This window comes from Pelophylax lessonae (assembly GCF_965119305.1).
Source record: "Pelophylax lessonae genome assembly, chromosome: 2".
In the NCBI taxonomy this organism is placed as follows: Eukaryota; Metazoa; Chordata; class Amphibia; order Anura; family Ranidae; genus Pelophylax; species Pelophylax lessonae.
This window is the reverse complement of record NC_138769.1, coordinates 567,951,140-567,973,578: the sequence shown is the minus strand read 5'-3', so window position 1 is coordinate 567,973,578 and position 22,439 is coordinate 567,951,140. Positions and strand designations below refer to the sequence as shown.

Sequence of the window (22,439 nt, the reverse complement as noted above, 5' to 3'; positions counted from 1 at the left end):
ATAGTGAAAAATGTGTACAGATGGGCAGCAGTCACAATAAATGCAAACAAAAGGAGTTTATTAGCTTTCACTCAAACTCCAGGGAGAGAAGGGTAGGTAATTCAGAACACCCATTACTGGCCCTAAAACTCAAAATCAAACAACATACTTCAGTACAGGCAAAAAGGGCCTTTACACTGGAAACAGCAACCTGTGCCCTTTTAGAAATAGCAGCAGTCTCCAAAAGCAGCCAAAACCATTTTAGCAGCAGCAGCAGCCTTAGTGATTCTTCCAGACTCTTTGTAAATTCTTCCTCCATAGGACTTCAAGCAATGAAGGTACCTCTGGTACTCCATCGCTTATCCTTCCCTGTCCTCTGCAAGGCTCCCTGAGCCCAGGATCTCAGGCAGCAGTCAATGAGGAAGGAAAAGAAGTCCCACTCTGCCCACTGGGCTTAGTCATGGGAAGTCATTCCCATGACTAAACCACATTGGCGGGCTGAAACATGCTGGGTGTGGGGCCTGGACTGGGTCTAAGCTGAGGCTGCTAACACTCTTTAATGAGGGTTTGGTGTGATGTGTGGCTCCTGGGACTTTTTTTCCTTCCTTATTGACTTCTATAGAGCTGAGATGAGCTCTTTCCCTGCCTGCATATAAGGACCCACTAGAGGCTGAAGCGGCATGCCTAATTTCTTTGTACTGGGTCTCAAGCAGCAGGACACTCTGGACAGGCAGGCTCCTTGTGCTTCCAGACCTCTGCTCCAAGCAAATGCCTCCCAGGCCCCTGGCCTAGTCTTTTAACTGCTCTGCACACACCTTCCCTAGGCCACAGCCTGGAGGAAAGAGAGATCACATGGCCCTCCCAAAATATTTATGCTCTCCCCCAGGTTAAACCAGTGGCAACAAAACTCATACTGGTTGGCTAGGGGAAACATAAATATTTCTAGTTGGTTGGCTAGGGGAAAAATAAATATTCATAATTCAGTCTTATTCAGTAGCTTCTCATACTATTGCTTGAGGCACCAAAAACTACAGCTCCATTGAGTTTAGGGGGAAACCAAATGAACAAATGGACTTTAAATAATGTTAGACTAATTACTACCTAGCAGGACTAAATTTAAATTGTAGCCCCTGTTTAGGACAGGGTGCTACAGAAAAAATACAAACAACATGAAGATAGCACAAACATTATAGGTAATCAATTAAAACATTGTTCATTCAAGTTCATTTCTTATTCTGCAGGGCTCTGGGGCTTGGTGAATAACGCAGGAATATCTCTTCCAACTGCTCCAAATGAGTGGTTGACCAAGGACGATTTCTTTAACATCCTGAATGTCAACTTGCTAGGGGTTGTTGATGTGACTATTAAGATGCTTCCTCTGATCCGAAAAGCACGAGGACGTATAGTGAATGTAGCCAGCATTGCAGGTAGATTTACTATCTGTGGTGGAGGATACTGCATGTCCAAGTATGGAGTCGAATCATTCTCGGACAGTCTCCGGTAAGCAACTATTTCTACTGTTTATTATATAATTCCATAGCACTTTCCAGCATACACTGAGTATTTGGCATCAGTCCCTGCTTCAGTGGCACTTTTAGTTTTATGTCCCTTAATACAATCTTTTGGATACACATATTTGGGGTAAACTAAGTCAGTTATTCACCCACTAGTATGGACCCTGAGGGGAATATGCGCCACTTGTTTGAACGCGTACGCTTTTTTATTTTGCCAATCCATACAGTTTAACAAAAGAAAAAAAAAGGATTCGGTTTGAGTTTCACTGTAATATGGAACTAGTAGAGCCCATTATCCATTTCTCTCAGACTATTTATTATAGGGTATTTTTGATTTGTAGCCATGAGATGGCCCCTTTTGGGGTGAAGGTCTGCATTATAGAGCCAGGATTCTTCAGTACACATGTGGCAGATGCAAACATTCTAAAAGAGTGTGCGAAAAAAATGTGGATACGACTTCCAGAGGAAATCCGAAGGAGCTATGGACAGCAATATTATGAACAATGTGAGTATGTATCAATAAATGACTGTAGTGATCTGACTTTGGACTCTTCCCCGTAGTAACATAGTGGATCTTCTTTAACAGCTTCATTTTTAAAGTAAACCTTTAACCTGGTTGCCATTGCTGTTCTCCTAAAACTGCTAGTTGACTTTTGTAGTAAGGCACATGTTTCTTTCTTATGGGTCCTGTAGGTGCCCTCTCATATCACAACAGCCTGATAGGACACAGAGCTCTAATATTATAGGGTACGCAACTAACACAAACACAGATAATTGCCAATGTGTTTAAATTTCCACTGTGTAAACTCGAACGTTATTTATTGCAAAGTCCAACTAAGATGCTGTTGCTGAAAGACACGAGCAGCACACATCGACTAATTACCCCATGGATAGGATTTAGTATGTTCAATGCCACCTGCTATATATGCACTGGAGAAAGAAGAAAGGCTAGTTATTATGTGTAATAAAACAAATGGGTCATCATGACAACCACGCATTTTACCTTTATTCTAAAATTAGTAAAACGCATTGGCAACCTCCAGGTTTCCTCTCTGGAAAAGTATCCTTTAGGACTCCATAACATTTACATTTACAGCAGACCTTGTGATATGTCACTTCTTCTGGGTTTGATTTAATACCACCATGCTGTAACTGCACCTGCATTGCATGTGGTTGCAGGGCAGTTGTGACACGGCCAGATTCGCTTGAATGGGTCGCATCTGGTGCCAGTCCCCTTTTAGCCTATTTGGTGTTTAGCAAACAAACGGTGTTTACCCATCTGGCAAGCCAAACCTGTAGCTGCAGCAGGAAGTGGTACAAATAACAGCGTTTTTTTTTTTACCGCTAAATGCTATTTAACCACTTTAAGACCAGAAGGATTTGCCCCCTTAATGACCAGGCCCTTTTTTGCGATTCGGCACTGCGTTATTTTAACAGACAATTGCACAGTCGTGCCACGCTGTACCCACATAAAATTGACGTCCTTTTTTCCCACAAATAGAGCTTTCTTTTGGTAGTATTTGATCACCTGTGCAATTTTTATTTTTTGCGCTATAAACAAAAAAAGAGTGACAATTTTGAAAAAAAAAAAAACTATATTTTTCAGATTCTGTTGTATGACATTCTCAAAAAAAATAAATGTAAAAATCAAAATCTTTTTACATTTTAGGCCAATTTGTTTTCTGCTACATATTTTTGGTAAAAAAAAAATCGCAATAAGCGTATTTTGATTGGTTTGCGCAAAAGTTATCGCGTCTACTAACTATGGGAAAGATTTATGTCATTTTTATTGTTTTTTTGGTTTTTTTACTAGTAATGGCGGCGATCTGCAATTTTTTGCGGGACTGCGACATTGCGGCGGACAGATCGGACCCCTAACATTTTTGACACTTTTGGGGGTACCAGTGACATTACTACAGTAATCAGTGCTAAAAATATGCACTGTTACTGTAATAATTACACTGGCAGGGAAGGGGTTAACAGTATAGGTGATCAAGGGGTTAAATGTGACCCTAGGGGAGTGATTCTACCTGTGGGGGGCGTGGCTTCTGAGATGACCATAGAGACGTGATCCTATATAGAAGGATCACATGAGCTCTGTGATCATTTCAGGGAGGACGGTTGCTGTGTTTACAACAGCCGACTGTCCTTCTCTCTTAGCGGGGAGTGATCACGGGTGTCAGGTGGCAATCGGAGCCGCCTGACACACGCATCGGCTTCCCCGCTGACGATCGGGGGCGGGAGCGAGCAACCGGCGGCGCGCGCTCACCCCCTAGCTGCCCCCAGGCGACCAACGTACTGGTACGTGGTTATGGCTGTAGGAGCCACTCTGCCGACGTACATATACAGTACGCGGTCGGCAAGTGGTTAATGGACTTGTCAAAAACTGTGCAAGTGTGTTTATTTACTGTTTACTTTTGGGAATAAATTTGAGTACAATGTACCCCTTTCTTATTTTTCAAGGGGCTTCAAAATTTCAATACGCTCAAAAGATTCCAATACACCCTCTGCCCCCAGTCCACCACAACCACTATGCCAGGGTTGTAGGGAAGAGACCCTCATCCTTAAATCTGAGGACAAGGTGCTTTGCCTGGGGGGGTCCACTCTGGCAAGATACCCACCCCATATTAAGGGCATGTGGCCTGGTATGGTTCAGAAGGTGGTGGGTGCATGCCCATCCCTCTTCTTCTGGCCATTCAGGCTGCATGCTTCTGTGACTTTTTGGTTTGGATTTGGGGGGGGGGCAGGTAATTTTCTTGTTTTTGCATAGATTACCCCTTAAAATCCACAACAGACTCATTAAGAATAAGGGTATCACAACCACTGACACCAACAACGGGGCACCATTTCTTCCACTGACACCAATGATAGGGCATTATTCCTCCCTCTAATACCAATGGTGGTCATTATCCCTGCTCCTTCTAACCACATTCACTTTTCATTTATTTACTCCTACTGACCATCAAGCCTGAGGGATTGCTTACTCCCATTGATGCTGGGGCATTTTCTGCCTCCACTGGCCACAATCCGACCCACCTAAAGTATGAAGGACAGTAAACTAGCTCTTTGCTTGGAATGTTTGGAGACCCCTAGTTTAGAGCATCACCCAGAGATATAATTTTTCACTTTAACCATTATTAAAATAAAATGTTTTGCATTGGCACTTGTCCCCCAGGGCAGTGCCAAACTCCCCGTGCCATTTGTTTGACAATCCCTTGCTTATTAATATTAAAATGGCCATAACTGATTTTAAAGCTTTGGCTTCTATTGACTTCAGAGGGGTTTGGATTCATTTTCAGAAGTTCAGCGCATTTGGGCAAACCTCCGGTATATGGAACTTGGGTGCATTTGGCTTACACCCACTAGTTATGGATACGGTTACTGTACTGAGTACTTGGACTCTGCATATTAGAAAGTGGAATAAAGACTTATTTAGGTAACGTATAGTAGGTAGAATATTTTATGCTTTATAAATTAACTATGTTTTTTTTCAATGAAAATAGCTAAACAATATAAAATAATCTACACAAGGCATACAAGGAGCACAGCTAGACACCATTTGTACATTATTTGCCTTAAAGTGGTTGTAAAGGCTCAAAGTTGTTTTACCTTCATGCATTCTACTGATCAACTTTTGTACAACCAGTTTCAAGCTGTTAGTATTAGCAACACCTCCAAAATGACTTCAAAACTCAAATACAAAAAGCAAATAAAAAAATATTAATTAAAAAAGTACATGTATCAACATGATTTTAGTTTCAATTGCAGCTTAAGAATAATGGTGAGAACCTCCAATACTTGAGATTATCTTTTTAAACAATCAGTAAAAAAATAATATATGTAAGAAAAGTCAAAAATACTAGTGAAACAAACAGTCTCTAGTTGGAGTCCCTATTATGTACCAGTGAGCTTTGAAATGCTATAATCCAAACCACCACATGTTGACCTCCACCAGTCACACCATCCGCTCACCTCAATTATATGCCCTATGTAACGAATCGGTCTATATGGGCTTTCCCCATCAGGGGGCTTTACTCTTCTCCATGTCAGAATTCTCCAAATTCTTTATTAACAATCCTCCAGATTTTGTTCTCCGGACCACTCAGATGAAATACGCCACTTCACAGCAACTCTTCAAGAAAACCAAGAAAGACCATCAGCATGTTTCAAATATAAAACTCTCCATGTTTATTAAAAGCCAAGAAATTCGCTCACATTTAAAAGTTCAGCAAATTTTGTGCACATTGAAATATAGCATGTATACACTGACCACTTAAGGCTTTTTCTTAGCCTTACAAGTCACTATCACCTCTCAGGCTTCCTGAACAACGGCACTTCTGGTCCGATGTGATGACGTCATAAGCCCCACCAAACTCCCACTCTTACCAGTCACATGACTGCCTCAAGGGGAATCTAATTCCAAACTTAAATGCTGTCATTGATAATTTAAGGATGTTTCTGTCAGTTTTACCACTGATCACCTTGTGATTTATATTTTAACATTTTTTTCCTTTATGTTTAGATTGCTCAGTTACTGAAAAACATTTGGCAACCTGCAGCACTAAGTTGTCTCTGGTAACTGATTGCATGGAACATGCCCTGACAGCTGAATACCCCAAGACACGTTATTCTGCAGGCTGGGATGCCAAACTGCTCTACATTCCACTGTCTTACTTCCCTACTATAATCACTGATTTCCTTATTAGCATACTCAAACCTACATCAATCCAGAAAGCTTAACTACCTCTACTGCCTAATTTAAGCTATTTACTTTACAAAAACAACAATGTGGATTCCCCTTCCAAATATGCCAATTGTGGGGTATTTTACCATGGCTGAAAACTATGTACACATGATGTTTATTGTAAGCATAAAGCTGCTTTAGGTGTGCAGTATTAACAGGTAATATCAATATATTTTTCAATGTTATATTAGGACAACTCAAATCTCTACAGGTTATACTGCATGAAATTATGTAACATTTCCATTTCTGTTGTTGCTATATTTTTATAGCCATGGCATATCATGCATACGTATTTCACTGTTCACTTGTTAAATAAAAAAATAATAAAAAATTACTTTCTCTAGATGGTTTTCCTTTCCCATGAATACATGAATGTGGAAAAAATCTGTATTAAAATGTTTTGCATAGTTCAGACAAAATTTAATACATTTTCAAAACAAATCAGAAAACAATTTAGGTCTCTTTCACATGGAGCTGACCATATTGCGATCCGCTCCGACACTTTTTTTTTTTTTTTACGAACACGGATGACACTTGTGTCATCCAGTCCGTATGTCCGCATATCATCCCATCCCCCATCCGTTTGTGGATGATATACGGACATAATGTATGTCTATGAGATTGCGGATGTCAGCGGATGACACTGCTGACATCCGATTTTGCGTCCTTTCCGTTTTTTTAAATGAAAGAAAAATAGGGTTCTGTTCCGTTCCAAAAAACAGAACAGAACTGAAAGGATGCAAATCGGATGTCAGCGGATGGTCATCCGCTGACATCCGCAATCCCATTGACCTGAATTATGTCCGTATATCACCCACAAACGGATGGGGTGATATACGGACATACAGAACGCCCGTGTGAAAGAGGCCTTACTCAACTTGGATAACAGACTTTTGCTTTATATACTGTATTTAAAAAATGTTTTCAAATATTGGGCCTCTGCAAGTTTAAAGGGATCATGTGTAAGGGTCAAGGTACATTTGTGTTATTTGAAAGATGTTATTTGAATTTGCAATTGTATCCTGTGTAGCGGCATACTATGTAAGATACTCATACAGATAATTTCACAACAATGATCTCAAGTACTGTACTTGGAATGTAATAACTGTGTGCATTGTGTATGAAAGCTCTTTCTTTTTTGAAAAGGCTGCCATTGCTGATTGTCTTTAAAAGAAAAAGCTGAAAATCTTTTGCTGTGAAAAGCACTGAGATGCATACTTACCAACTGTCCCTCATTTGCCAAGGACATTTTTTGCACCCACTGATCAAAAATAGAGGGCATTTTTTTTCCTCTCACTGACCATTGAGGCCGAACATTTTTTTTCCATCTGCTTACCACAGACCCAAGGCATTTTCTCTTATGATAATTGACGGACACAGCTGCTTCTTCTTTATCCATGACCAAACAGGGTTTTATCCCCACCTACAGGAGTAGGACACTTATGGCGCTTTTTCACTGCATGGTACAGCTCGGTATGGCTCGCTTTGGCGCTTTTGCACTGCATGGTACCGCATTGGAATGTGTTTGAACGGTTCGGTACGGTTTGGTACAGCGGCGCTTTTCCACTACATGGTATGGCTCGGTACGGCTTGCTTAAACAGTACCACCTCGGTTGGGGTTCTAAGTGGGCCGTACCTATACCAAATCCCACAATCCTTCGCATGCAGCCTTGATTGTTTGTCACTACTAGCCCCTGATTGGTCAGAGAATCGTTGTTATCCCACCCACTTACTACTCTAGTGGAAAAGCAAACCGAGCCGAGGAGAGCCTATACAGTGCTGAAATGTGCCGACTTGTACCACGCAGTGGAAAAGCAAACTGAGCCGAGCTGGGCCCAGCAGTGCCGAGTGGAGCTGAGCCGGTACGCACAGTGGAAAAGCGCCAATAGTTACATAGTTAGTGCGGTTGAAAAAAAGACACCAGCCAATCCAGTTCAACCTATAATGAGTGTGTGTATAATTGTTTGTGTCAATAGTACATCATATACACCAGTATGTTGTGGTCATCAAGGTGCCCATCTAATAGTTTTTTAAACTAATCGATGCTCACTGCTGATACCACTGCTGTTCTAATTTTAGTGAATGGCCATGAGTCCTTTTATATTACCTTACGCTGAATAGTTTGTTCCCTATGATAGGGGTACCAGTACGGTATTTGTACATTAATATCATATCCCCTGCCAAGGGTCTCTTCTCCAGAGAGATTAAGTTCAATGCGTGTAGCCTTTCCTCATAGCCAAAGTCCTCCATTCCCTTTATAAGCTTTGTTGACCTTCTCTGGACTCTCTCCAGTTCCAGCACATCCTTCTTGAGGACTGGTGCCCAGAACTAAATGGCATACTCGATATGTGGCTGGACCAGAGTCTTGTAGAGTGGGAGGATTATCGTTTTATCTCTGGAGGGAATCCCCTTTTTTATGCATGCCAGTATTCTGTTGGCTTTGCTTGCAGAAGCTTGGCATTGCATGCCATTGCTGAGCTTGTCATCTACTAGGACCCCCAGGTCCATTTCCATCTTAGATTGCCCAAATTAAATAGGATTGGTCCCAGGACAGATCCTTGGGGGACCCTACTTCCAGACCATTCCGAGTATTCCCCATTTATCACCACCCTTTGAATTCGCCCCTGAAGCCAGCTTTTAATCCAGGTACTAACCCTATGGTCCATACCTACGTACCTTAGTTTTTACAGTAAACGTTTGTGGGGAACTGTATCAAAAGCCTTTGCAAAGTCCAGATACACCACATCCACAGGCCTTCCTTAATCTAGATGGCAGCTCACTTCTTCACACTAGGCAGAAAAAAACTCAGCACCTCCTATGGGCAGTCCTCTCTGGGTATGAAACCCCCTCTCTGCTGCTATAGGCTATAGTGCTGCCTCCGGGTAGGGGGTTGTTTTGCTAGGTGTCTCTACCTGCCTCTGGGTCCGGTGTGGGTTCCCCTGGCCACCACGTAGATCTATTTGGCCGGCCGCCATTTTCCTGGAGCCGTGGCCACCATTTTCCCTGTGTTTTGGGAGACATCTTGCATTGGGCATGCTTGGCAGCCATTTTCCCTGAGCGCAAATGCCGGTATGGGCCTCGGAGAGCTGCTTCGGGCTGTTTTTCTCGTAGCTCATGGCGGTAGCCTCTACTTAGGTTCTGAAAGTCTGATGGTGTGGGGGACTGTCCTTCTAATCTGGTGGCGTGGTCCTGAGCTAAACACAGTGGCAGAGACATGTGCCAGACTCCTGGTAGCCTCTGGTGGTCTGCGGTAAAACCTCCCTGGGGATACCTCTTTTTCTTTCTGCTGGGCATCCAGGGGGTGGTCTCTCTTCAGCCTAGTACCCTGGGGGGACCCTAGTTGTGGGTGTGTGGTCTATATGGAGCCTCAGGAGCATGCTTCCCTTCCAAACCCCCTCCTGGAGGTTGGGGGGAGTCGTCCTGGAGTAAGTCGTCTCCTGTGTAGAGGGAGCGTGTGAACACAGAGCTAGTAGGAAGCTTCCCCACCATCACCCTCATCCTTGGACTGTTCTGAGCCCGAGTTGAGCTCTGCTTTCACCTGTTTCGCAATCATTGCGGAACCAGATGATGTTTCCCCTGCTTCCTTAGATGAGGATGATGGGTCCTCTACCTCGGTCGTCTCACAGGAAAAGACATTAGCCTACACTCCCATTGATTCTGGGCGAAAGACGCTGGATATTGAAGATACCGCAGGAGCATCTGACGTGGTACCTGTTCCTTTTGGTGTGGACAAACCAGCTCGGGCTGCTAACGTTTTCCCTTACACCGCCTATTATGACAAATTTGTTTATAAGGACTAGGGTCACCTGAAGAGTCCATTTTTTTCTCCATTAGCGTTTGCAGTACATTACCCCTTTTGAGGAGACCCTGCTGGAGAAATGAAACTCTCCTCCTGTGGTGGAAACTCCTATATCCCGGCTAAACAAGGCTACGGTGATATTGGTAGAGAAATCTTCCTCCTTTAAAGACCCTATGGATCGCAGGGCGGAGGCGGTGGCCCGCTCCATTTTCACCATAGCTGGGTCTACACCCTGCCCTGTCCTGGCCACAGCCCTGGTCTCCCAGAGGCTGATTGAATGAGCCAATGTTCTCTATCAAGCCTTAACTTTTAGCCAGATGCCTCAAGCGTATGTGAAGCTGGCGGACCAATTGGTTCAGGGACTAAAGTAAGTTTGTGCCACGTCCTTTGATGCAACCCCTACTCCTTTCTAAACGTTCTATTTTGGCAGTAGTGCTGTGGCGCATCCTATGGCTCAAGTGTTGGTTAACTAACCAGACCTCCAAAAAGGCTTTGGTAGACTTGCCCTTCCAGGGAGACCAGCTGTTTGGGGACACGCTGGACGATAATATCAAGAAGCTTACAGGTGGCAAGAGTACCTTTCTGCTTCAGTCCAAGAAGGGAAAAGAACCACATAGGACAGGACCAACCTTCACGGTGCATAAGTGGATTTCTCATTCCCCTGGGTCTGCAACAAAGGCTCCAAACCCTTTAAGGCCCCCATAGGAGGCACCAAGAGTCCCTGGCACCAGAAGCCTACCAAGCCCGCATATAAATTCTCCTCAGCATGAATTTACCATCCTTACACTGCATTCAGCCTGCATTGGCACCTACATTGATGTGCCTTTTTTTTTTTTAACAATTTGCATTAAGTTGCTGTGCAGGTTTCTTTTTTTTTTTTCTTTTTCCTTTTCATAGCAGCAGCAATTTTTTTTTATTTCCTTGATTGCACATAGCTGATATTAGGGTCACGAGAATCACAAAGTGGCTCCATGGGATTGCAAAGCAATGGCATTCCCTTGTAAGTTTACCTTAATCAGCTCCGGAAGGTTTTACCCCCTTAATAACCAGGCCATTTTTTGCGATTTGGCAATGCGCTGCTTTAACTGACAATTGCACGGTCATTCGACGCCGTACCAAAATACAATTGATGTCCCTTTTTCCCCCACAAATATAGCTTTCTTTTGGTGGTTTTTGATCACCTCTGCGGTTTTTAGTTTTTGTGCTATAAACAAAAAAAAGAGCATCAATTTTGAAAAAATACCAATATTTTCTACTTTCTGTTATAAAATATTCCCAAAAAAAAATATTTAAAAACTATAATTTTTTTTATCAGTTTAGGCCAATTGTATTCTGCTACATATTTTTGGTAAAAAAAAATCCCAAAAAGCGTATAATAATTAGTTTGCGCAAAAGTTATAGCGTTTACAAACTAAGGGATAGATTTATGGGCTATTTATTCTTTATTAGTAATGGCGGCAATCAGTGATTTTTAGTGGGACTGCGACATTGCGGCGGACAGATCAGACCCCCAACTGACCTTTTTGACACTTTTGGGGGGACCAGTGACATTACTACAGTAATCAGTGCTAAAAATATGCACTGTTACTGTATAAATTACACTGGCAGGGACGGGGTTAACACTGGGAGTGATCAAGGGGTTAAATGTGTCCCTAGATGTGCTTACTAACTGTGGGGGGGGAGGGTGGATTTAACAGAGGCAGAGAGAGAGAGAGAGAGAGAGATCCATGATTCAGCTTAGCTGAATCACACGATCTTTCCCTGCCTCTCTGACAGGAGAGCCGTCTTACATTGTTTACTTTCCAGACGACTCTCTTGTCAGTTTTGCCAAAGATCGCGGGAGGCCGGCTGCGATCGAGCCCGCTCCTCCCGCGGTCTGCCTCCCACTGTGTCTAATCACAGCAGGAGCGCGCTGCTGAAACTGCGTGCACATAATCACGTAGATGTACTCGATTATGTGCAGCCAAGCCGCCCTGCCGCAGTAAATCTACGTGGGGCGGTCAGCAAGTGATTAAATTAAGGTGGTTGCTGGGGATTTTGTATTGGGCAGTTTCTGGCTCTCCCCTTTCTCTGCTTCAGGTCATCCTTCATTTGCTGTTTCCAGGCAGGGATTTTCTTATTAGTGGTCACTGAGTAAATCTGTCAGTATTAGTATTACTAGTATTTAGTATTTTACTAGTCTTTAGCTAGGATTGGTGCTGAACTTTGCTAAAAAAAAAAGAGTGCAATTTGTGTGATGGCAGCCCTTTGAGTGGACTGACCACAACTCAGCAGAAATCAGACAATTTTTTTTACAACAGATCATAGTGCATTACTATGGTAGGTACTGCATTCTGTTCCTTGGTTAAGGACCGGGTATAATTCAAATGAAAAAACTATGAATGCAATGCAACAATGCAAGTGGGCCCTTAGTGTTTATCCAAGAGAAAGAACCTGGGAGAGGAAGGTCTTCAGTCTGATATGGGCAAGCAGAATCATTACCGCAGAGACTATTTGATAGTACTGTACAGTATTGTTTGCAAAGTCTCAAGAAGAAACACCGTTTACCATACATGGGAGGGGTGTTAATCAGGCCATAGTTTCCTTACTAAAAAAAAAAAAAATTACTAAATGTAATGTAATGTAAAGGAGCAGCTTGACAGTAGTGAAATATCACAAATCATTTAGAGAGAATGGATTTGTAGTTCTAGAATAATAAACTTCAGAATGTCTTTTAGACTGTAGTTTTACATTTTTAGACTGTACTTCTACCACTTCAGCCCCTAGTCAGTGTTGACACTTCTCACATATACAGGTGCATCTGAAAAAATGTGAATATCATGAAAAAATTAATTTATTATAGTAATTCAATTGAATAAAGTGAAGCTCATGTATTATATACTGTAGATTCTTCACACACACAAGTGATATAATTCAAGCATTTCTTTTAATTTTGAGGATTATGGCTTACTGCTAGTGAAACCCAAAATTCTGCATCTCAGAAAATTTGAACATTTTTAATACAGAAATGTATGCTTACTGAAAAGTATGTCCATGTACAGTATAGTATGCACTCAATACTTGGCCGGCCTCCTTTTCCATGAATTACTTCATAAATGTGGGGTGGCATGGAGGCGATTAGCCTGTGGCACTGCTGAGGTGTTATGGAACCCAGGTTGCTTTGATTTCGGCTTTCAGCTTGTCTACATTGTTGGGTCTGGTGTCATCTTCCTCTTGACAATACCCCACAGATTCCCTATGGGGTTTAGGTCAGGCACGTTTGCTGGGTACTCAAGCACAGTAATACCATGATCATTAAAAAAGGTATTGGTACTTTTGGCAGTATGGACAGGTGCCAAGTCCTGCAGGAAAATAACATCAGCATCTCCATAAAGCTGGTCAGCAGAAGGAAACATGAAGTTCTCTAGAATTACCTGGTAGAGGGCTGTGCTTACTTTGGACTTGATAAAAGACAGTGGACCAACATCAGCCGATGATATGGCTCCCCAAATCATCACTGACTGTGGAAACTTCACACTGGACCTCATGCAACTTTGGTTCTGTGCCTCTCCACTCTTCCTCCAGACTCTGGGACCTTGATTTCCAAATGAAATGCAAAATTTAGTTTTATCCGAAAAGAGGACTTTGGACCACTGAGCAACAGTCCAGTCCTTTTTCTTCTTAGCCCAGGTAAGATGCATTTGATGTTATCTCTGGTTTAGGAGTGGCATGACACAAGGAATGTGACAGTTGTAGCCCATGTCTGTGTGGGTGGCTTTTGAAGTAGTGACACCAGCCATAGTCCACTCCTTGTAAATCTCCCCCAAATTCTTGAATGGCCTTTGTTTCACAATCCTCTGAAGACTGTGGTTATTCCTGTTGCTTGTGCACTTTTTTCTAACACACTTTTTCCTTCCACTCAACTTTCCATTAATATGCTTGGATACAGCACTCTGTGAAAAGCCAGCTTCTTTAGTAATGACCTTTTTGTGACTTACCCTCCTTGTGGAAGGTGTTAATGACTATCTTCTGGACAACTATCAAGCTAACAGTCTTCCCCATGATTGTGTAACCTACTGAACCAGACCGAGAGATCATTTAGAGGTTTAGGTGTTTTGAATTAATAAGCCAATTAGAGTGTGACACCATAAGTCTACAATATTGAACTTTTTCACAATATTCTAATTTTCTGAGTTACTGAATTTTGGATTTTCACTAGCTGTAAGCCATATTCATCAAAATTAAAAGAAAGAAATGCTTGAAATATATCACTCTGTGTGTAGTATATCTATATAATATACAGTATCAGTTTCACTTTTTAAAATATAAAAGGTGACATTATGCTGAGTAAATAGATACCAAACATGTCACGCTTTAACATTACGCACACTCATTGAACAGCGACAAACTACAGTACATTAAATTATCAATAGGTGATGCTTTAAAAGCCTTTACACATTAACGCTTTCGCTTTACACAGAAGGTCTGGTACTAAAATTATTGCTCTCACTCCGACATTCACAATGATACCTCATAAGTGCGGTGCGATTGCTGTTTATATGCATGTGGAACTGAAACCTGCATTCGCCTTTGTACAGGGTCACTTTTTACATTTTTTAAAATGTCAGAATTTTTATATGACGTATTTTTTAAATATTTACAGTCTCTATTTTTTTTTTTTTTCAACTCTATTGCTATCATAAGGAATGAACAACATCCCTTGTGATAGCATGGGTAGTGACAGACCTCAGGACTCTTAGTAAAGAGTACCTATTAGACCCAGATCTCTCCTCTGCCCTTAAAAGCATCAGATCAAACCAAGATCGGTTCTACCAATGCTTTTACAGGCCGGTAATGGTAACGGCCTGCTTACATTAGACTGAAACCCAACGTGACAAAATACTCGTCGCTTCTGATTTCTTAGACCATTGAGATGATCAGTGATGTTCTTGTCCTCGGCCATTTCTATGGTCAACTGGTGGAACTGCTGGCTTTGGTCCTGGGCTCTCCCACCAGACCAGGACATCCTCTTGCTGTCTGTAAAAGCAATCCAGAGGCTAATTAACTGCTAGAATTACTGTTTCATTAAACAGCATGATGAAGTAATAAAGAAGGTGCGCTAAACTAATATAACTCTTGATCACACAAATGACTAAAAATAAAGAGCAAAAAGATTAGTGAAGTGCAAAAAAAAAAATTTGTCATAAATAACCAGAGTTGTATAAAGTACTTGAAACCCATACTTGGGTAAAAGTACAAGTGCTCGATCAAAAAGTGACTTGAGTAGAAGTGGAAGTGCTCGATCAAAAAGTGACTTGAGTAGAAGTACTAAAGTATTCAACATTTTTTGTACTTAAGTACTGCAAGTAGTTTTTTTTAAAAATTTTGCTACTCAAGTACTGAAAGTAAAAGTACCAGTAGTTTTGAAAAAAAAAATTGCTACTCAAGTACTAAAAGTAAAAGTACAAGTACTGTGTTATGTAGTTATTAAAGAAAGAAGTCAAAAGTTTGAACATCATATTGTTTTTTATTATTTCAAATGCAGCTTTTATTTATACATACAGTAGCATTTATTTTCGTATGCGCTGATAATACTGTACACATGTTTTGAACTTCATGAAACCTGCCATCTACTGTTCTGGCAGTGGTAATTTTTATAATAGTAACGAGTAACTATGCAGCACAAAAAAAATATCAGAGTAGAAGTATTGAAATCATTGAAAAAATGTAGTGAAGTAAAAGTGGAAGTAGGAGAAAAAAATTCTACTCTAGGAAAGTACAGATACCGCCTTTTCGGTACTTAAGTACAGTAGTGAAGTACTTCTACTTAGTTACTATACATCTCTGTAAATAACAAAATCAATGTATGCAAAATGCAAAATATGACTGACCAGTTGAACCAGTATAAAACAACAAAGAAAGACTGGTAAAAGTACAGTCAATAGCATAACTTGGTGCCAACAAATAAACGTATGTGCAAAACACAATGTATGACTACCAACTGAACCAGTGTGAACCAACAGAAGCAAACCTGGTCAATAAGCAGCCAATAGCATGAATATGTGCAAATAAACAAATTCTTTCAACTGTGCAAAGGTGCATAGTCCAAATTAAAGTCAGTGGTAAGATTAAATACACTCAATGTAATTCCAAATGAAAAAAATCCACAGCAACTGGATGTGAAGTTGATCCCACCACCGATAATGTGCTGGCTCCCTTACCAGAGTGTATGAAAAAAAAAGGGCGTGTAGATGACCTGATCCACAGGTGGATATTCTCATGCTGGGGTGAGGGGAAGGGGAATATCAGCAACTCCTCTCCTCAACAGGAAAAGGTGAATAAGCCTCTTACCAGATCTGTATATTATAAAAGCTGGTGAAATGGCTCAGCTGGAAGCAGATATCCTCCTCTCCTCCTGGCATATGGCTGGATCGGTCACCTCTAGTATGTTTTGTTATGGACACAGATCCAGGTCAGTGCAGGTAGCTCCCCCTCTGCATCCTCACCAATGGGCTCTTCCACATAAAATCACCGCAGTGTTCCCGATGTGTCACCCCCGGAGAGCTCCCTGCTGTCTCCTGGCCGCTTAGCTCCAACATATACGCAGGTTCCTCCGGACTCACAAAGGCAACGCGCTGCTGCCAACTGAGCACACCACACATCAGCGCACAGGTAGAGCCTCGCCGCCTAGTGGCTGACTCCAGGTACTACATAGATGGTGACCGATCCAGCCATATGCCAGAAGGAGAAAAGGTTATCTGTTTCCAGCTGAGCCATTTCACCAGCTTTTATAATATACAGATCTGGTAAGAGGCTTATTCACCTTTTCCTGTTGAGGAGAGGAGTTGCTGATATTCCCCTTCCCCTCACCCCAGCATGAGAATATCCACCTGTGGATCAGGTCATCTACACACCCTTTTTTTTTCATACACTCTGGTAAGGGAGCCAGCACATTATCGGTGGTGGGATCAACTTCACATCCAGTTGCTTTGGATTTTTTTCATTTGGAATTACATTGAGTGTATTTAATCTTACCACGGACTTTAATTTGGACTATGCACCTCTGCACAGTTGAAAGAATTTGTTTATTTGCACATTTTCATGCTATTGGCTGCTTATTGACCAGGTTTGCTTCTGTTGGTTCACACTGGTTCAATAAGTAGTCATACATTTTGTTTTTCACATACGTTTATTTGTTGGCACCAATTTATCCTATTGACTGTACTTTTACCAGTCTTCCTTTGTTGTTTTATACTGGTTCAACTGGTCAGTCATATTTTGCATTTTGCACACATTGATTTTGTTATTTTTGATTTTTTTTTGCACTTCACAAATCTTTTTGCTCTTTATTTTTAGTCATTTGTGTGATCAAGAGTTATATTAGTTTAGCGCACCTGCTTTATTACTTCATCACATTGTTCCTTATTTTGGATCTAAGATCGCAGCTTCACTATTTTATATCCAGCGCACTTTCTCTATTTACATTCATTAAACAGCATCGCTGGCCAAAAAGGATACTGGACTGATGCCTGTAGCTGCAGGCATCACCCTGATATAACCACTTCAACCTGGCAACGTACTTGTATGTCACAGAGACTGAAGTGGTTAAATTACAGAACTGGTTGTGGTAATTTTACTAAACTAACACTAGGTGGAGATGTTCTACATCCCTCTCAACAGGATAGTAAAGCATTTGGACAGAATTAGATGTATTCATTACAAGAATATAGTTTTTTTAAGCATTTTTATTTTTTTACTTTTCTCTTTAATGTTATCAGTGTTTTAATAACCGCATGTTTTGTGCTCTCTCACATGGATAGCGCTGCCCTAACTTGCTTTGTTTCACAGGGTACATGGAACAATGTCCATCCATTATTTCCATACAAGAAACGGCCAGCATTCAGTCCCACAGATATCTGTAGGAAAGAGTACATCTAACAGTCAGAAGTCTTTGCATTCATGATCTATTTGGCCCCTACATTCCCTCATCATCACAAATAATGTGGGGGTCAAATGTGTTGTGTGCAACTATTGAGCATTGCATGGACACCCTCTGCTCCTCTTCCCTCAAGAAAAGGGGTGTCAAACTCAATTTCCTTTTGGGCTGCATCAGCAGTTTGGTTGCCCCCAAAGGGCCGGTTGTATCTGTAAGACTGATTATCTATTCATTCATTATTCAGGAGTGTGGTTCAGAGTGCAGAATACAGAAGTACACTATGTACAGGGTGCACAGTTCAGGTTTTAGAGGTGTGCATAGCTCCCAACTGTCCCTGATTTTGAGAGACTGTCCCTGATTTGGAACAAAGTCCCTCTTTCCTCCTCATCTATCCCTCATTTTGGTCTGATCTATATAGTTGTACATAAAATGCACTTTTTATTTTTCAAAAAGTGTTTCCAAGTGCCCTTTCAACCAATTTCTAAATTGCTGCATTTGTTATGTTATTATGAGTATCACAATAGGAACCAATCCTCAGAATGTACCGGGCAGAGGCGCATATAGACCACATGTACAGAGAGGAGGATGGAAGAGACACATAGCGTAATCCTGCTTATGGCTAAAAACACTTTATTTAAAATTGCACTTAAATAAGGACACAGAATCGAGCATGTCACAAAAAAAATGCTGTGGTGGATATGAATTGCGGCGACCCCTCATTCTCCCATACAAACAGAAGCCGGCAAAGGGGGCGTGGTGACATCATGTCTGGCAACCCCAACCCTGCCCCCACACAGCTTTCTTGCACCTCTACGCTCTCCTACCTCTCCCTTTGTGGGTGGCTGTAGTAGCGTCCTGTGTAGGCAGCTCTCTCTACTACCCATGTATTTGGCTCGGTTATACCCTCCTGTGTAGGCAGCGCTTGCCTTGCTCTCAGATTCTGGAGAGCGGCCCCCACTGTGCCCCATTCTGTCAACTCCAGAAGCCGTTGAACTGGCTGCAAAACTGGGTTTAAGGGCCACATGACAAGGCCTGGCAGTCTGGATTTTCTTGGGCGCCCCTCCCCCCATGCAATTTCGCTTTCAAACTGCTGTGAGACATACAATAAACAGAAGCTAGAGTCAAAATCAATTTACTGCAGCAGATCAGACTGTGATTGGTTTCCAGAGGTTACAGCATATAATTACTGCTCACTGACTGGCTGCTAGAGGTTACTGCACATGATTTCTGCTTGCTGATTGGTTGCTTAAGTACTGCACATCATTACTGCTCACAGATTGGTTGCTAGAGGTTATTGCACATCCTTACCACTCACTGACTGGTTTCTAGAGAATGCTGCACATCAATACTGCTCACCTGTTGGTTGCTAGGTGTCTAAGGTCTTATCTTGCCCTCCTGTTGGCAGCCATCTTGGACATGTGCAGAATGCTGCCTCTTATAAACTCTGATTGCATCATCACTTGCCTGCTGCCTGGGTGTGTCACAGTGATGATGCTGCACATCTGAATATATCACCTGATGGGTTGCAGTCCTTGCCTTTGCGTTTGTGCTCCAAGGGACATCTCTGCTAACAGTTTTCTGTTCTCCGTGTTCCTCCATGTATGACCTGGTTTGGCTGGTGACTCTCCTTGCTCTCGACCCCGCATTGGCAGCTGACGCCGCATTGACAGATGACCCGCTTCTGGACTCTACCCCGGCTTGGATGACTACCCGCTTCTGGACTTGCCCCCGGCTTATTCCTGCTCTCACTTCCGCACTCTTGCTGTGCCTTTATTGTTTTTTGCTCCAATAAACTGCTTTATTTTACCTGCATCCCCATGTGGTCTGGTTTCCTGGTACCATGACACTAGGCTACTGCACATCCCTACGGCTCACTGGTTGCTAGAGGTTACTGCACATCATTACCGCTCACTGACTGGCTGCTATAGGTTATTGTGCATCATTACCACTTATTGGTTGCTAGATGCACATCATTACTGCTGAATGGTTGCGAAAGGTTACTGCACATCATTATTGCTCACTGATTGGTTGCTAGAGGTTACTGTCTATCGTTAGAACATACTTATTGGCGTAAAATTCTTAGAAAATATAATTTGACCACTGACCTTTCCGCTGAGTACTGCAACACCTATTATGAGTGCCGATTCTGGGTAATAAAATTAGTAAAAGGGCCTTATACTGTGGCAAATCCTGAATCACGAAGACCAAAGCTGGAAATCTTTGGCATGAACGTAGTGGGGGATTCTGCACTGACCAATATAATGAGGGATTTACACTCATCACCAATGTAATTGAAAATTTACCCTGACCACCAATTTAAGGGCGGCTTCTACATAGACTATCAATGTAAGGGAAGATTTGACACTGACCACAAATGCAAGTTAGGATTTTTTACCGACTAGCAGTTTAAAGAGGAAGTTCTACATTGGCCAACAATGTAAAGAGGATTTACACTGACCCCTAATGTAACAGGAGCTTTCATAGTGACCACCAATGTAAGGGGGGGCATTCACACTGACCACTATTGTGAATGAAAAGATTTGACGCAAAGCCCCAATGTAATGAGAAGATTTACATTAAACACCAATGTAATTGAGACATTTAGACTACATTCACATTTGTGTGTGTCGGGAACACATGCAAAATCCCTTTCCTGACACCACAGAAACTCCCTTTAGCATATACACAGCTGTGCCATTGTTAATGACACCCTCACGCATCTGCTGACTTGTACATTTTCACATGTGCCAAAATTAGACGACGCAGTGGTACCGTGTGGTTGGGTGTGATTTTGAAAAAGGCTCAAGGATCTTTTTACGCATTTCTAGCACATTTGCTGCCTTGACAAGTGACATACACCTTATGCACCCTGTCCACCCCAGCATTCAGCAGAGGTGATGGTGGATGGGACCACAGGGGGGCAAGATATACATATGAATGAAGCCTCCTGCTATTTACATATTAATGCCGCCAGCCTGCCTCTATTTACATATCAATGCTGGTTATTTACTCGTGAAAGCTGATAAGGTTTGCACATAGTCATCGAGTCATCTGGACACGACAATAGGGCAGAGCTAGGCAGCATTAGTGACAGCACTTTATACTGACACATCAGGACACAGCGAGGGACCATGATTCAAGGGACAGTTGTCAAGTATAGGGCAGCTACTTTTGGGCCCCACAACAATGCCTGGGCCCAGAGCCCCTACATCTTTTGCCCTGCCTTAAAGATGGCCCTGCTCCCTCCATCCAACTGTGTCCCCTCCTGGTACATTTCTGCACCTTTTTCCTCAGTCTATCTGTTCAAATTTGTGCATCTACCTGGCACCTATTTCCATTCCTTCCCAAAACACCTCTCTACCTAAATGTGTCCCCTCCTGGCACTTTTTTCCATCACTTTCCCATCTACCTAGTGCCTTTCCTGGGACACAAGGAAGCCTCTTCTAAAGATGATGCACATGAAAGCCCGCAAACAGTTTGCTGAAGACAAGCAGACTAAGGACATGGATTACTGGAACCATGTCCTCTGGTCTGATGAGACCAAGATAAAACTATTTGGTTGAGATGGTGTCAAGCGTGTGTGGCGGCAACCAGGTGAGGAGTACAAAGACAAGTGTGTCTTGCCTACAGTCAAGCATGGTGGTGGGAGTGTCATGGTCTGGGGCTGCATGAGTGCTGCCAACACTGGGGAGCTACAGTTCATTAACCACTTAAGCCCCGGAGGATTTGGCTGCTAAAGGACCAGGGTTTTTTTTGCGATTTTTTACTGCGTGACTTTAACGGACAATTGCGCGGTCGTGCGACGCTGTACCTAAACGAATTTGACGTCCTTTTTTTCCCACAAACAGAGCTTTCTTTTGGTGGTATTTGATCACCTGTGCGATTTTTTGATCACGCGCTATAAATAAAAAAAGAGCGTAAATTTTGCAAAAATAACAATATTTTTCACATTTTTTTATATGAAATTCCCCAAAAAAAAAGTAAAAATCAAAATTTTTTAACATTTTCGGCCAATTTGTTTTATGCTACCTATGTTTGGTAAAAAAAAAATCGCAAAAAGCGTATTTTGATTGGTTTGCGCAAAAGTTATCGCGTTTACTAACAAAGGTAAAGATTTTTGTCATTTTTTGTGTTTTTTTTTTTAACGCGTAATGGCGGCGATCTGCGATTTTTTTTTCGGTACTGCGACATTGCGGCGGACAGATCGGACCCTTGACTGACATTTTTGACACTTTTGGGGGTACCAGTGACATTACTGCAGTAATCAGTGCCAGTGGCGGCTGGTGCTCAAAATTTTTGGGGGGGCGCAAAAACAAAAATGTAATAGGTATTGCTTCGCGGCAAAAAACGAGGTAAAAAAATTGCATGACTTTGAGGTCATGGTACAGGCATGGCACATGTGATGGTATAGGCATGGCACAGATGGTACAGGCATGGCACAGGTGATGGAATAGGCATGGCACAGATGGTATAGGCATGGAACAGGTG

The 22,439-nt window shown here is 42.1% G+C and overlaps 1 protein-coding gene across 1 annotated transcript in view; it reads left to right on the top strand.

Annotated features, from left to right (window-relative positions):
- LOC309546082 (retinol dehydrogenase 7-like) overlaps window positions 1-6,282 on the top strand; it is a 51,955-nt gene extending 45,673 nt beyond the window's left edge. The window contains exons 4-6 of the mRNA XM_082245595.1: window positions 1,221-1,479; window positions 1,835-1,998; window positions 6,016-6,282. Of these exons, the coding sequence (XP_082101721.1) occupies window positions 1,221-1,479; window positions 1,835-1,998; window positions 6,016-6,233 (641 nt within the window). The 3' untranslated portion in view covers window positions 6,234-6,282. The remainder of the gene's footprint in view (window positions 1-1,220; window positions 1,480-1,834; window positions 1,999-6,015) is intronic.
- Window positions 6,283-22,439: the final 16,157 nt, after the last annotated feature.